General features: G+C 39.6%; 2 protein-coding genes and 1 long non-coding RNA gene across 4 annotated transcripts in view; 1 reads left to right on the forward strand and 2 right to left on the reverse strand.

The window, feature by feature from the left end:
• Positions 1-9,379, reverse strand: part of LOC119494466 — a 30,260-nt gene extending 20,881 nt beyond the window's left edge. The window contains exon 1 of the long non-coding RNA XR_005208218.1: positions 8,373-9,379. This is a non-coding gene — a long non-coding RNA (uncharacterized LOC119494466). The remainder of the gene's footprint in view (positions 1-8,372) is intronic.
• On the forward strand, positions 3,570-8,183 carry LOC119494465 (N-acetyllactosaminide beta-1,3-N-acetylglucosaminyltransferase 2). 2 transcript variants are annotated; one of them, XM_037780353.1, is made up of 2 exons: positions 3,570-3,727; positions 6,703-8,183. In XM_037780353.1, exon 2 carries the CDS (start codon positions 6,707-6,709, stop codon positions 8,036-8,038), a length of 1,332 nt encoding a protein of 443 aa, XP_037636281.1. In that variant the 5' UTR covers positions 3,570-3,727; positions 6,703-6,706; the 3' UTR covers positions 8,039-8,183. The 2 variants fall into 2 exon arrangements, with proteins under 2 accessions (XP_037636281.1, XP_037636282.1); XM_037780354.1 differs by having other exon boundaries at positions 3,571-3,727; positions 6,706-8,183.
• Positions 9,380-9,489: 110 nt separating the features above from the next.
• Positions 9,490-14,097, reverse strand: eif1ad (eukaryotic translation initiation factor 1A domain containing). Its single transcript, XM_037780970.1, has 5 exons — positions 13,925-14,097; positions 12,803-12,921; positions 12,572-12,680; positions 11,331-11,439; positions 9,490-11,210 (listed from the first exon to the last, which is right to left on the reverse strand). Exons 2-5 carry the CDS (start codon positions 12,887-12,889, stop codon positions 10,979-10,981), a joined length of 537 nt encoding a protein of 178 aa, XP_037636898.1. The 5' UTR covers positions 12,890-12,921; positions 13,925-14,097; the 3' UTR covers positions 9,490-10,978.
• Positions 14,098-14,798: the final 701 nt, after the last annotated feature.

Below are 14,798 nucleotides of genomic sequence, written 5' to 3' on the forward strand. Positions count from 1 at the left end.
CTTTCCTCCCCTTCCCTCCTCCCCTCTCCTCTCCTCTCCTCTCCTCTCCTCTCACCCCCTGACCCCTCTGCATGTCCTAGTGGTACTGGTAGTTGGGTGCATGGAAAAAGCAGCAAGCAAATCGTTTTTCCACTCGGTGAAAAAAATAAAAAAACGTGTCTTCATTTTAACATTCAGCAATAAATCCCCTTCTCTTCATGTCCATCATTCTTGGAATATGCTAGAAGATTTTTTGCAAGTTTTATCAAAAACATACTACTTGTAAAAGAAGAAAAATCCAAAACCACCCCTTCATATGGAAAATAAAACTTTATTCCTACCATTTTGAAACAGTCCTGTCATCTTTGTAACCAAAAAAGCAACTGTTGTTTGTTGTTTTTAGTTGACAGTTATAGTTACAGTTGACAATTCTTTATTTATATGAAGAAGTGGTAATAAAATCAAGAAGCCAGTGCCCCAAATGTACAGTAAGAATGGAATTGCAATGATGACCAGTAGATGGCAGCATTGACTTTGTCTATAGTTCCATGTATGGAGCCTTAAGTATCCATCCATCCATCCATTACCTGTAACGGCTTATAACATTCAGGGTCGTGGGGCGGCTGGAGTCGATCCCAGCTGACATTGGGCAAAGGTGGGGTACACCCTGGACTCTGACACATAGAGACAGACAACCATTCACGCTCACATTCACACCTACAGGCAATTTAGAGTCAACAATGAACCTAACCTGCATGTCTTTGGACTGTGGGAGGAAACCGGAGCACCCGGAGTAAACCCACGCTAACCACGGATAGAACATGCAAACTCCACTGCACCACCATGCCGCCAGCCTTATGTATGTTAGTAGAAACATAATTGTATACATAGAAGATTATTTGCAATATTTCATACTCCTTCAAAATGTTTTTAGAAAAAAATAATAATTATTAAAATGAATTATATAGCTTTCAAATTTATTTTCATTCAAATATGCCTTTTTCACAGCAGACATTTTGGTATGACGCCAGGAAAACCACAGGGGTGATAATAATAATAATACTATATTATGGCTGTACTCCATTTAGTTTAGCCACTTCCTGTGTATGCTAGTTCACTTTCATGTCTTACTGGTACTCTTCAATACAACAGAGCCATCGTTAATCAGCCATATTAGCAACACCTGTGACTTTCCTGCTATGACGAGTCAAAATGTCCCATTGGTTTCAGGCTATGTATTACTATATACATATACATTGTCTGTTTACATTGATAGTAAATAGATTTAAGAGGCAATATTTGAATCCAATGTGACAGTGTGACAGAATACATTTTTAAAGCTACCCTCACACACCAGTTGATGACAAATTTGATGATCACAGCGAGGACTCAGCCATCTTCTTCGCTGCTCTGTGTCTCTAACTGGTCTATCTAAATGGCATCATCCTTTAAACCACAGCAGTGTCTGACATATGGTACTCCACAATTTTTAAATGTATTTTATTTCATTGTTGCCTTTATCATACAATGCAAGGTTGACTGGGAATGACGGGAGGATGACATGCAACAAAGGTCCCTGGCCAGACTCAAACCAGATTTGCTTCAATTATAAGGTAAGTGACTCAAAATCACTAAACCACCAGGACAACCCCACAATTTTAGACTTCTCATTATAGCGCCCCCATCAGACCATTCAGAATCATTTTGTATGAAAAGCACCATTAAAAACTGTGTTTTAAAGGAACAGTGTGTAACATTTTGGGGGATCTATTAGCAGAAGTGGAATATAAAATTCATAACTATGTTTTCATTAGTGTTTAATCACCTGAAACTAAGAATGGTTGTGTTTTCGTTAGCTTAGAATGAGCCCTTCATATCTACATAGGGAGCAGGTCTTTTTCAAGGAGTCCGCCATGTTGCTCCGCCATGTTTCTACAGTAGCACCAGCCAAACACTGGCTCTAGCGAGGATCTTTCACGTCTTTACGTAACTTGAAGTCCACCATAGTTCTCCGACACGCTTTTGAAACTACTCCTAAAGTAGTGTTATTATGGTAAGGATGTCCTCTGAGCGAGGCAACGGCGTTACCACGGTTTCACACTCGGTGGCTCACGTTAACCGCAGTCTTGGAAAGGGAAGGGTGAGTAGAGGGTTAATGAGTTGGTTGCAATCTGCAACCACACCACTAGATGTCGCTAAATCTTACACACTGTTTCTTTAAAAAAATGATTGAAAGAAAAACAATAGAGTGTTCCATGGATGAAGTATTTTTATAGGCCAACCAGGAAGTTAGCATCGCCCCGATTCCCTCGACAAAAAGCCAATGGGATTTTTCCATTGGGTTTTGGATTATTGCAGAAAATAAGCTCTGTGGCAAAACAATGTTTATGATACTTACACATTTTGTTCAGCAAAATAATCTTTACAAATGAACACCACTTTTATGATTTTGAAGTGTAAATGCAGTCGCCAGAAGTAAAAAGCTAACGTTAATACACAACGAGGCTGTAAAGGCGGATGGGTTGGTGTGATGACGTTTAGTAAACTCATTTGTTTACAACTCACTTGTTAGCAACCACCTTTTTTAAGACATATAATTGTTTCAAAATTCACGAGTGGGATATTTATTGATGTATTTTATATCGTAGAACAAAAAGTTAAAATCTTTTCAGCTTGTGTTAACCATAAACCTTATTTCAGACATCTAACTAAAAACCTATTAAAAAAAAACATTGACTTTCAAAAGGATGGAAGCGGAAGTGCTAAAATGCTAACTCATGTCCAGGTTTCAGGACTCATTCCTGTATATTCTATAGTGCAGAATATAGAAATGCATTATCAAGTTTTGTCACAATTAGAGCAGTGGTGTAAAGAATTTCTTTTTTTCTTTTTGAATAAAATGGAATTTGAAATGCCCACAGGAAGACATATTTCTTACTTAAATCAAACTGACCAAATTACTTTCTTGACATTCAAAATTATGTTTTAAATTGACAAACATCATATGTGTGATTCATGGCTCAATTCAAATGGGATCCAAAAATATTTTTCTCTCGCCGTTGACTGCCGTACATATTTTTTCCGAAATAAGGTCCCATGGGGTCCACCGGAAGGGGACTTCGCCTCTCCATTTCTTTTCCCATGCCCAGATTCCCTATATTTCCTGCAGCAAGTAACTGATGCATAATCAGGCTTAGTCAGGCCACCTGGGCCTTGTTAGACACGGGCTGGAGCCATCAATTAGTAGGTTTATTGCTAATATAATGTCTAAGATGTATAAAATGAAATGGTGTTTCTTGACCATATTTAAGTGAGGATCTGTGTAGTGTGTAATTCACATTGGTAATGCTCACTAATTGTGATTTTCCCTTTTTAGTAGTGTCATTGTTGTCATGGGCGATCTGGGCTGAAGAAGAAGGGAAGGGCCTTGTAGTCTCTTACTCCTTCTGTGTGATCAGACACTGCTGACTCATTAAGGCTGGGGGAGCATCAAAATTCATCCTAGGAGGGAAGAGTTTATTAATAATTGCTCGCCTTGAAATATTTATGTTGAAATGTTAGCTATGTCACTACTTCAGGTTTTAAAACAGGTTTCAGTGTGAATTTTTTCCTTTCTGGTTTTCCTAACCCCCCATGAAGTGGTTCATTCCAATTAGGGCGGGGCCAGGAGGGGATATATAAAGCCATGCAGCCAAGGACTGCGGGGGAGTTGCTGCTGGGGACAGCTTGCAGAGAGGTGGTATTTCAGGTATTTTCATCTTATTTGCTCTTTGTTAAAGGTATAATATGCAAGAATTAACTTAAAAAACAATGTATGGACTGATACAAAAATATCCCTCGGCCCCTCGGCTTCTGATACCGACCCAGAAGTCCCCCTTTAGCTCTGTTAGATACAATGTGGCTGTATTTCACAGATGAGAACAGGTTGTGCTATGTGTATGTGTCCCAGTGATCCCCCTGCTCCTCTCTGTGCTGTGAGTGCAGCTATGATCAGTGTGTGTCTGTAGTTTGACGAGAGCAACACTGAGCCTGGCCAGTAGACAGGAAACCTGCATTCATTCAAAATCTGGCAACTCGGCATCTTCCAGCAGAGTTGTGCGGAGTTCGTTTTATTTTTTAGAACGTAACCGCCAGGAAACAATCAGAAAATAATGTTTTATTTCTCCGATTTGCTGCTTTGTTCTCACCAAGGTTGCTCCCTCTCTTCAGTCACTCTACAGCTCGCTCCACCATTGCTACTCTCTCTCTCTCTCGGCTCATTGAGCTGTGGAGGTGAGTTCAACTTTGCATGCGGTGTGTTACAAACAGGAACCAACAGTTACATATTATACCTTTCAGTTACATGGGACATTTTGTTCTTCTTTGTTCATTGTGATTTCTGGTTAATCAAACCGCCGCCTTTTTTTGCAACCCCTCCCCCCCTCATTTTTTTAATATAGAATTACTCCCAGTAATGCTGCAATACCCAAATTAAATCTATTGTAGTGTTCTCGGTTGTGAAATAGAAAATGTACGACATGAAGCGACACAATTCATGTGAGTCTCACAAGAAACTTGCGGCTCAAAAAGAGATGTGCCGATCTCTGGATGCATTCGGGCAAAGCATAGAGTTGTTACAAGATAAGGGGCAGAATAGAAATGTTTATTATTTAAGTTAGATAGACATTATATCCAAATTGTAGACTACCTCTCAGCCTTGGTGACGTGTCCCACATTGTCCCACATAAACATACTCTTAGTCCCACATTTGGTTTGTTGAGATCTGGTCACCCTAAATGTGACGCTAACACATACTAACTGCTATCAGTCACACCGGAGGAGCGGACGGACCACGGCTCCAATGTTTTGAATTTAGACTGCTGTCACCCATTTTAAATGCTAGCGATCATTGCTACATGTTATGTTAATGCTTATTGAACTCAAACTACTGCCAGTCTGTTACATCTAACGGCAGCTGGAAAGCTGGTTTCATTGTTACCAGAAGTGTTGCAACACAAAAGTTTCAGGATTCCAGCCAGTTGTCATCCTTCAGGCATTTCAAGCACTCGAGTCTCCTCGTCACACGTCCTGTTTTACCTGATGAGTGCATGGCCTTGGGGGTGATGAAATGATGTGTCTTGGGAGGAGATGTTCCAGTGCCCCGAGACCTAATAATTAATGAGCCGCTACACCTGTTCTGTACAAGTTTCACTCGGCTGGTGTACACGGATTAATAGGTTGAGATTATAGAGTAACACCTGTTTGAAGAGAGTACATATTGCCACTTGTTGTGGAAAAGTTATCAGCTACAATGAGTCAGTAACAGATAAAGGTGTGCTTGCTTCATATGTAGATCTCTCTCTTATCGTTCGTTGTATTGTTGTTGTCTGATTCCATCTTTTCTCATCACCGGTGAAGGAAGAACATGTCATTCCTGTTTGCTCTCTTTTTGTCAGTGGGTGTATCCCTTGTGCGCACCCCCGACTGTCTGTGGAACTTCTGCTCATTGTTTACACAAATCTGCAGGTACGACAGCCACCTCATTTGTCAGCAGGCCAGATGACTTTAGGTTAGAGTATAGAAAGAATCTTGACTCACCGTTAGTGACTTGTGAGAGAGGGAATCTTTCTTTAATTTTTTCTATAAAATGAGCTGATAATGGAGTCATTGGATTACTAGCATGGACCACCAGCTTTGCATATCAAAACGGACAAGTATTCAGTGAATGTGGAAGTCTTCACTTAAAACGGGTAAGCATTTTTAGCTTTATAAAATGTTTGTTGTATGTATGGAGCTGTAATGTATGCAAAAACAGACAACATACTGTACAGATTTACAAGATCTATTCATCAACATTAACCTTTTTTCCTCTTTTTATCTACAGCACCCAATTATCATATATTAGACTACATTGTGTTATCTAATATGATAATATAGGCTACATTTACAAAAGGATTAGACACTTCTGAAGACTGAAATGTATATTTCACTCACTCTGCCATCCCAGCAAAGATTTGTAGGGCTATTCAAGTTTTTCAGCTGGGCATGTGACAACTGTTTGATAATGTAAGAGCTTGTCCAAATATCATAAAATGAGATTATATTTCATTTAGTTTGCTAGTTGCTTGATAATGTAATGAACTGGGACTGGGTTTGTTACTTTATAACAGATGGAACAGGCCACAGGTGGATCTTTTTGCAGGTTTATTTGGAAAGATAAAACGTTTATATTGGTAACATTACAAATAGAGAATGTGCAAACACACTTTAAAAACAGATGCAACATTGCAACGTCCCCCACTGTGCGACTAATAAAGGATCATCTTATCTTAAGATGAATCAAAATGAAACGTGTTTCTGTTTATCAATGTTTTAGTTTACAAATAGTTCCAATGAAATCTAAGAGTACAAATAGTAGTAATGCATATGCTTAATTGGTGTTATGATTAAAAGGGGGGTCCTTGGAACTTTTTCTCCCCTATAAGGGGTCGCTGGCCCCAAAAAGTTTGAGAACCTCAGGACTAAACAATCTTCTTACAAGGTCCTCTTTGCAGCTGATCTGGCCCAGTTGTAATGGAATTGTAGATACACAAGTCCTTAGAGAAATGGACATTTGACCATTTTCCATTTCCATTCCAACTGGGCAAAATCCATCTGCTGATGAAGATCATGTACCCAGAAACATCTCTTTATACACAGATTTTAAGATTTGTCCAAACTAACATACTATTTTTGTGTTTGCAGCTGAATGGCGCGCTGCTACTGTCGCTGGCGTAGAGTGCTGATCTGTGTGTGCACACCATGCATCTCCCTGGCCCTGCTGTTCGTCTACTCCTTCATCATGTTGTGTATGGACATGAATAGGGAATCGACCCCAGCGGGCCCGCCACCTAATCACTTCGTGGCCATGGGGACTTTGCGTAACACAGGCTTCGCCCCACTCCCTAAAAGTTTCTGGGAGCTGCATGGGGACGCCATTTGGAACCGTCTTCAGCTCAATGTCGACCGCCATTTCAACCCCATTCTGCGCCCCGACAACGCCGCGACGGGGTTAGAAAATGGTAGCTTTTATGAGTCCCTACTGAAGCAAAGTTTCTCCAAAGTTACCAACGTGGACAGCATGAAGGAAACCTTTGAGCAGCTGCCGCAGCAGATACAGAAGTTTGTGACCCACATGCAAAGGAGAGACTACCCAACCCTCATCCAGCCAGAGGGAGGATGTGGAGCTGGGGCAAAGAATGAGACGGAGTCCCCTCTCCTTCTCCTGGCCATCAAGTCAACAGAGCTGAATTTTAAGAACCGGCATGCCATTCGACAGACCTGGGGCCGGGCGGGATGGGTGGCAGGTGGAGGATACGTCCGCAGGGTGTTCCTGCTCGCCAAAGCAAACACTGAAATGCTGCCCATGGGTATGTCTGACTTCCTGCAGATGGAGAGTGAACATTACGGAGACATCCTGCAGTGGGACTTCAGCGACACATTTTTCAACCTCACCTTGAAAGATGTGCTGTTCTGGAGCTGGTTCTCGCGCTCGTGCAACCGGACTCTCTTCGTCTTAAAGGGGGACGACGACGTCTTCGTCAACACCCCGAAATTGATAACCTACCTTCGGGACCAGCTGGAGAAACCACAAGCACACGAGACCATAAAAGACTTCATGGTTGGAGATGTCATAGTTTCAGCCAAACCCAGCCGAGCCAAAGAGTCCAAGTACTTTATCCCTGAAAGCTTCTACAAGGGCCATTATCCTGTGTACGCAGGCGGCGGAGGGGTGGTGTACTCAGGCCTGTTGATCAAACGCCTACACCACGTGTCTAAAAGGGTCAACCTGTTCCCCATCGACGACGTTTATGTGGGAATGTGCATGGTTCGGCTCAACGCTAATCTAGTCCACCACCCCGCCTTCCTCACGTTTGACTTTCCCAAAAAGAAAAAGGAGGAGCTGTGTTCGTATCACAAAATCCTATTGGTCCACAAACGAAGCCCCGAGCAGGTGGTTAAACTGTGGGCCGACGTGGAAAAGACTCAGGCAGAGTGTCGTGATGTGCTCCCGAGACAGAAAGGCAAGGAGAAACTGTAAGGCCATCCAAAGTTTCTTTGTTAAGCGGTTTTGTCGCTACAGTCTGTGGTGAGCTGCTGTCAGTCATGAAGACGTGACACTGTATTTATACACTGTATTTATTTACTCAAGGCATCCATGTTCCAGGGTTATATTTGATTATACCAAACAATGTGAAAACCTAAGGGGTCCTACAGCCTGAACGATATTTAATATTTTTTAAACCAATGTTTTTACGTATTTTAGCCTTTTTACAACAAATTAGATATTTTTATAATGTTAACAAAAGTTACTTTCAAAAGTGTTCCTTTTGCCTGAAAGACCATTGATTGCCATTAAAAAAAAAAAAAAAAACATTAGCAAATAACATTAGCTGCATTAACCACCGTAAGCTAGTCGTCATATCAGACCAGGTAAAGCTGTAGCAGCAGAACCCCTGAGTGTATTGAATTGAACAATAGTGTCCTATTGCTTATGAATTAGATTTTGTATTTGTAATTTTGTATTTACCTCAAAAAGTTACATAATCTCCCTTTAAGGGCTATAGTAAAATCTCAAAGTATCTCTATTCATGTACATAAAGTATATGCTCAAAGCAACTGTGTTAAGGGAGCCATTGTTAAGATGATTTAGAGTCTACAGCGGTTGAGCAAGTTTTGCAGTGTTGAAACTGGAGGTGAATGTGCTGCTGGTGTCAACCAATCAGCTTCCAGTGAGGTTTAAAAGTGAATAGTCTGCTCCAACTGTTTAGCTAATGGGATGAATGAGTAAAGTATGTTCTTGTGCATTTCTGTAGTTCTGGTTCTTTCATATCCCAATAAATGTTCAATACACCCAACTGACTTATTTACTTTCTGCTTTGCTCAAGCAAATAGTACAGACACTTAAACTATAAAACTATAAGTAATGTGAAGGTATGAAAGCAAATGCAGATAAACACCCTTCATCCATCCATGTGATAATCCAGGTGTTTGGAGTGCACAGTGCAGGCACAACGCTGTGGTCACACAAAACTGAAGTCTTACATAAAAAAGGGGCGTTTGTAGCCTTCTACATGTGTGACAGAAGTGTTTCCCAATGAGCACAGAGGGAAAAAAACAATAGCCCTCTGAGAGGCAGAATGAGTCAGGGACTTGGAAGCTTCCATGAGCCAATGCATCTGGTATTATCCACCTTTTTTAGATGTTCACCCATGAATTGTTTAGATGTCCTGGTTCTAAGTGTTTTAATCAAAATGCTATGGTTTTACACATACAATTTGAATAATAAAATGCATCTCCACAGGAGAGAAGAGGATCTAATAAAAATGTTGATAAATTCATCTGGGTTGCCAATGAATTATTAGCATGCCCACCAAAAGCTGTTACTCCATCGGTGAAACAATCAGCATAGCGTTCTCCGCGTCGTTTCCATACTTTGACCCCGCCAATTAGCATTGTAACAGAGAAATAATCCACCAAACACAAGTTTCCGAACTTTTTTTCCCCAGTTTATTTCAATCGACTTACAGACCTAGTAGTTATTTATGCACAATAACCAATTTCATCACGTCTTATTTGCTAGATTATTATAAATGTGTTAATGCAGAAAATAGTAACCATCTTTGAAGAGAACCATTCCTAAAATGTATTATTGCTTAATAAAAACGTTTTCAGCTAAAATGCTAGTTAGCTCACAGCGTTATGGGCTTCCTTAACATACAAAACCACTCAAACAGAAAAAGAATAAAGTTATGCACTCAGCCCCCCCCTTTGTCTTTGAAGTATGTTGTCCCAATAACTTTACGTTTCCGCTAACGCCTCAGGGGCAAAACATATCCAGTAAAAAGTCCCTGTAGAACTGGTTCAACTGGCGGTACAGATATACTGCTCAATGGCTTTATGTCAAATATTGTGAGCTCATCTTTTGGGAATTTATACGTAGTACATGTGGAAAAAGTTAGTTCACTTTCATATCCATGCTTTCTGCATAACTATTTCTATAAAAATAAAAAGACATTCTTAAGAAGATGTTGAATTCTTGAAGTGGAAGACGTGGAGAGGATGATGTCAAGTTCAAGTGATGAAAAACACAGCTTAATGAGAATTAATCTATTTCCAAAATGTTCATCATTACACAAACCAAAATCAGCAACTGGGTAAGGAATGTCAGAAAAAGATGAGGCACAAAGCAGTCACTCACAATGGCCAACTATCAAGTACAACGTGAAACCAGGTGAACTGAAAGTAGAGCATTTTGATCTCTCGGTGCGTAGTAAAAATCACAGAGGCTATCGGATGCATTTTCATTTGAAAATCAAACCAATACAATCGGCACTACAGGAGCTCTGTAAAACAATCCAACTGGTTAGAACAATATCCTTCAGAGGACTGGTCAAACTGGAAAGGTGTTTAAATTCTCACCACACCACAGACTTTTAAATCAAACATGACAAAAAATGTGTTCTGTCAACACTGACAAGGTTTTGAGTCATGCAATTTTTGTGCGTTTCTAATGGATTTATTTTGTCCTATGGAGGAGGACGATTGGATAAAACCGTTTACATTAACATTAGCCTTCAAATGTACAGTATGGCCTGGGTATACTGAATACCCTGTAGTGTGCTAGCAATAGTAATGGCTGCACTGGATGTCAAAATAAAAACATGCTTGAGTTTGTGACACATTTTCAGTAAGATGATGAAAGTACAGCAGAAAATTGATCCCACAGAATTTCAAACTGACGTGGGATTCTTATTAGATTTCAGTTCACGTTTGACATCACAGATTTTGGTTTATATCAATTTAACAAGCAAGATTTTTTAGTTGCACTGAGTTCAAGTCCATTCAATGAGCCGAGCCGGTTAACGTCCAGAGCGAGCTGTTGCACGAGGACCGTCATTTCAAATCATCATCATTCAGTCAGTGATAGTAGCAGCACAGCAGAGTACACTGTCTCTTGTCCGCGTCCTCAGTGCTGCCACTACGAACCATTTTCTGTCCTTCCTTCTTTGTCATCATCATCTTCCTCCTCACTGTCCTCCTCCTCACTCTCACTGTACTGGTAGTTGCAGCGGTTGGTGTTCACAAAGAGGTCGCTCTCATCGTCTTCAGAGTCACTGAATTCCTCATCTCTCTCCTCCGTCTCTCCTTCCTTTTCCTGCTGTTTGACTGTCTTGTCCTGCTCCGACGGCTCCTCTGTAAACCCCTCTGGCCTGGAGGACAAAACACAACACACTCAGTTATACTTGACAGAATGATGCTTGTCGCTTGTCGTGTGATGTGTGTCTATGTGTGTCTATGTGTGTATGTGTGTGTGTGTGTGTGTCTCTCACCAGAGCTGTTGTTTTTGCAGGTGCTGAATTTGATCTTTGTAGAGAATGAAGCTGATCTCTGCCTTCACCTTCTCTCCCTCTTCAATTGGATCCACAATCACATAGTCACCTTGAGATCAGAAAGAAGACATATGAAATGTGGATCAAAAAATAAAAAGGTAATTATAGCCAGTATCCTCCACTAGAGACTGATATTGGCCCCTTCTATTAATATTACAACAATAACTATTCTCTCAAAACAGCGTCAAATACTAAACTCTCAAAACAGAATTTGCTGCAGACCAGCTAAACATTGAGTCTTAAGTCCCACATGTATAGACATTGTGGTAGCATATGTAAGCAATTTTGGATAATATATTTCTGGAGACAATTAAAAGATATCAGACTGATAATATATTTGGAGTGCATTTTTCATAGTTTATAATTCATAAAAACGAATATATATATATATATATATATATATATATATAGTGAAGTATTTATTTGAATTTTCTTATACACAATGTAACATTGGGCAGTGAGTTTATGTATATATTAGGGCTGCACAATTTTGAAAAAATATCTAATTGCGATTATTCTGACTGATATTGCAATATGATTTGCAATATTAGAGGGGGTAATCATTTTTACATTATTCTCATTTTCGTTGAAAAACCTATTGGGATTTTTGTTAAGAACTGTACCAAACAAAGATGTTTTCTTAAGTTTGTAGAATATGATGTGTACACCAGGACATCTCTGCAGCAAGACAATATTTATTTGAAAATGGTATTTAAACACACATTTCACCTTTAACAAATTAATGTGATTTCCTCCTCATTCTGCGATTTGAAAATTGCAGTAGGCAATATTGCGATTTCGATAAAATTTAGATTAATTGTGCAGCCCTAGTATATATATGTATATATACAAAGATTGAAGTAGCTCAAAAAACACATCATGACTAAATATATGCATCCTTACAAAATATAGGAACATCAGCAAGTCATAGCAGAGATACAAAGAAACATTTGCAACAACCAAAACAAAATTAAGGAAACAAGAACCACAAAAAACAATTAATTGTTTTCTTAACTAATAAAAACTATTAGGGCACATTTATATGGCATTTCCCTGTGAAATGCTGCCACTTGTTTCCCTACTCTGAGCCCTAGCCTGGACGATATTTAAAGGTACCCTTTGGAGGTTTTGATCTCTAGTAGCTCTGTGGAGGTTTTTTATGATCCCACTCCATCACTTACCTCTCTTGATCCAGATGTTCTTGCGGAACTTGGTGGGCATGCTCACCAGGAAAATCACACCCTGGGCCGTGACAGCTTCATGGAGGTTGTTGCCACGGCTACCAGTAACCTACAAGTGCACAGGTGGAGGATGGAGACAGAGTGAGGAAAATGTCTCGCTGTTTGCTGTAATGTGGGTGGTTGTTTACTGTCAATACGTTAAACACAATGAAGTCCATATACACAGCTCACCTTCACAATCTGCTGGTTCTCTGTGAGCGTGACGAAGTCTCCAAGAAGCTCCTGGACAACGTGTTTGCGTTTGGTGGCCTGTGACATTATAAACGGTGAGCTTCGGGTTCCTTCGCCAGCTGAGAAAAGAAGGAGAGAGAGAAAGAGAGACACATTTTTAACATTTATCATTTCATATTACAATATATTGTCATTATTTGTTTTGTATTTGTTTGTTTTACTGACACAACAAACATGAATTACTTCTTTATTGTTTTATTCCATTTACATGTACACACAGCATATACATGTTCTTTTTAAATATCTATATATCGTAATTTGCTTAATGAATTGTATATATATATATGTTTTTGTTTTTATTTATTATTGAATTGACGCTTTGGCAATATTGTTCACCTGCTAGTCAATAAAGCGAATTGAATTGAGAGAGAGAGAGAGAGAGAGATAGGAGGGAGAGAGAAAGATAAAAAGAGAGAGGGGGAGAGAGAGAGAGAGAAAGAGAGAGAGAGGGGGAGAGAGAGAGAAAGAGAAAGAGAGAGAGAGAGGGGGAGAGAGAGAAAGAGAAAGAGAGAGAGAGAGGGGGAGAGAGAGAGAAAGAGAGAGAGAGAGGGGGAGAGAGAGAGAGAGGGGAAGAGAGAGAGAGAGGGGGAGAGAGAGAGAGAGAGAGAGAGAGAGAGAGAGAGGAGGAGAGAGAGAGGGGAGAGAGAGGGGAAAGAGAGAGAGAGGGGGAAGAGAGAGAGGGAGAGAGAGAAAGAGATATTAAACAGTAATGCACACTACTGGGAAGTCCAGCTATAGTCAAATCACGGTGCATCAGGGAGACTTTAAACTAGAACAGAAGATAAAAACAAACCTGACAAGTTATCATGAACACTAGGTTAGGTTAGCAACTTTTACAACCCTTTGGCTACAGTCATTTCAATGATGGTTGGACGAATAACAACACTTTCATATTCCCTTAACTTATTATGCTGGTCAGCTAGAAACGTAAACAAACAGCTGCCTTCCTCCAGTTAGCTACTACATTACTACTACTAGTGCTTTAGCTTGCTAAGCTAACATTAGCTCATTCCTGCTAACATCAGCCACGTCAGCAGGTTAGCGTCACATAACGTTGATTACCTTGAAAGACAGAACAGAGTAATGGTATGTCTTTGAACAGAGAGTGTTTCTGGGCAGCTTGACAGCGGCTAAAAGTGACTTTGAAGACGAGACTCGGGATATTTGAGCAGTAAAGATGAGCCACATGTGTTCCTGTTTCCTCTTGTCAACTTCCGGTGTCAAGTGGTCTACCCTTTTCAAAATAAAGGTCGCTGTGTTTTCTTTTATCAGTAGGCTAACGAGACATGCGATGATGGCTTAGAATTACACTCATTTCAGATAAAGACATCACTACAGCGTCAATTGCTATTAATTATCTGACTATATTATTACTAGCCTAGCTCATAAAATCAGATTTTTGTACCTTAAAACCTACTGTTTAACAACAGAGGACTAGTTCTTCCGGAGCAGTGCCTTTGCATTGTGGGAAATGGAGTTTTGTTTTCTCTCAATTTGAGCAACATTCAAGATCACTAGCATTAAATGTTGCCAACCTGTTCTCACATGGGTACAAGGTAACTCACATGGGTACAAGGTAACATGGGTATAAAATAAGAGAATTTATATCATATTATATTATATATAATGTAATATATATATATTAATATATATAATATAATATAATATAATATATATATATTTATATATAATATATAATAATTTATTTTAATATATAATATATATAGATATATTATAATTTAATAAGAGTACATTTTCATAATTTGAATATACTTTGGCAATATGTACAGTGTTACGACATGCCAATAAAGCCATTTGAAATGGAAGTGAATTGAATAAGATTTTCTTTAATGTCACCTTTCAAATGTCATCATATTCCTTGTTAAATACCTATAAGCAGACCACAAACAAATTCATTCACTATAATAGGAGTGTA

This window comes from Sebastes umbrosus, chromosome 9, assembly GCF_015220745.1.
Source record: "Sebastes umbrosus isolate fSebUmb1 chromosome 9, fSebUmb1.pri, whole genome shotgun sequence".
Taxonomy (NCBI): Eukaryota; Metazoa; Chordata; class Actinopteri; order Perciformes; family Sebastidae; genus Sebastes; species Sebastes umbrosus.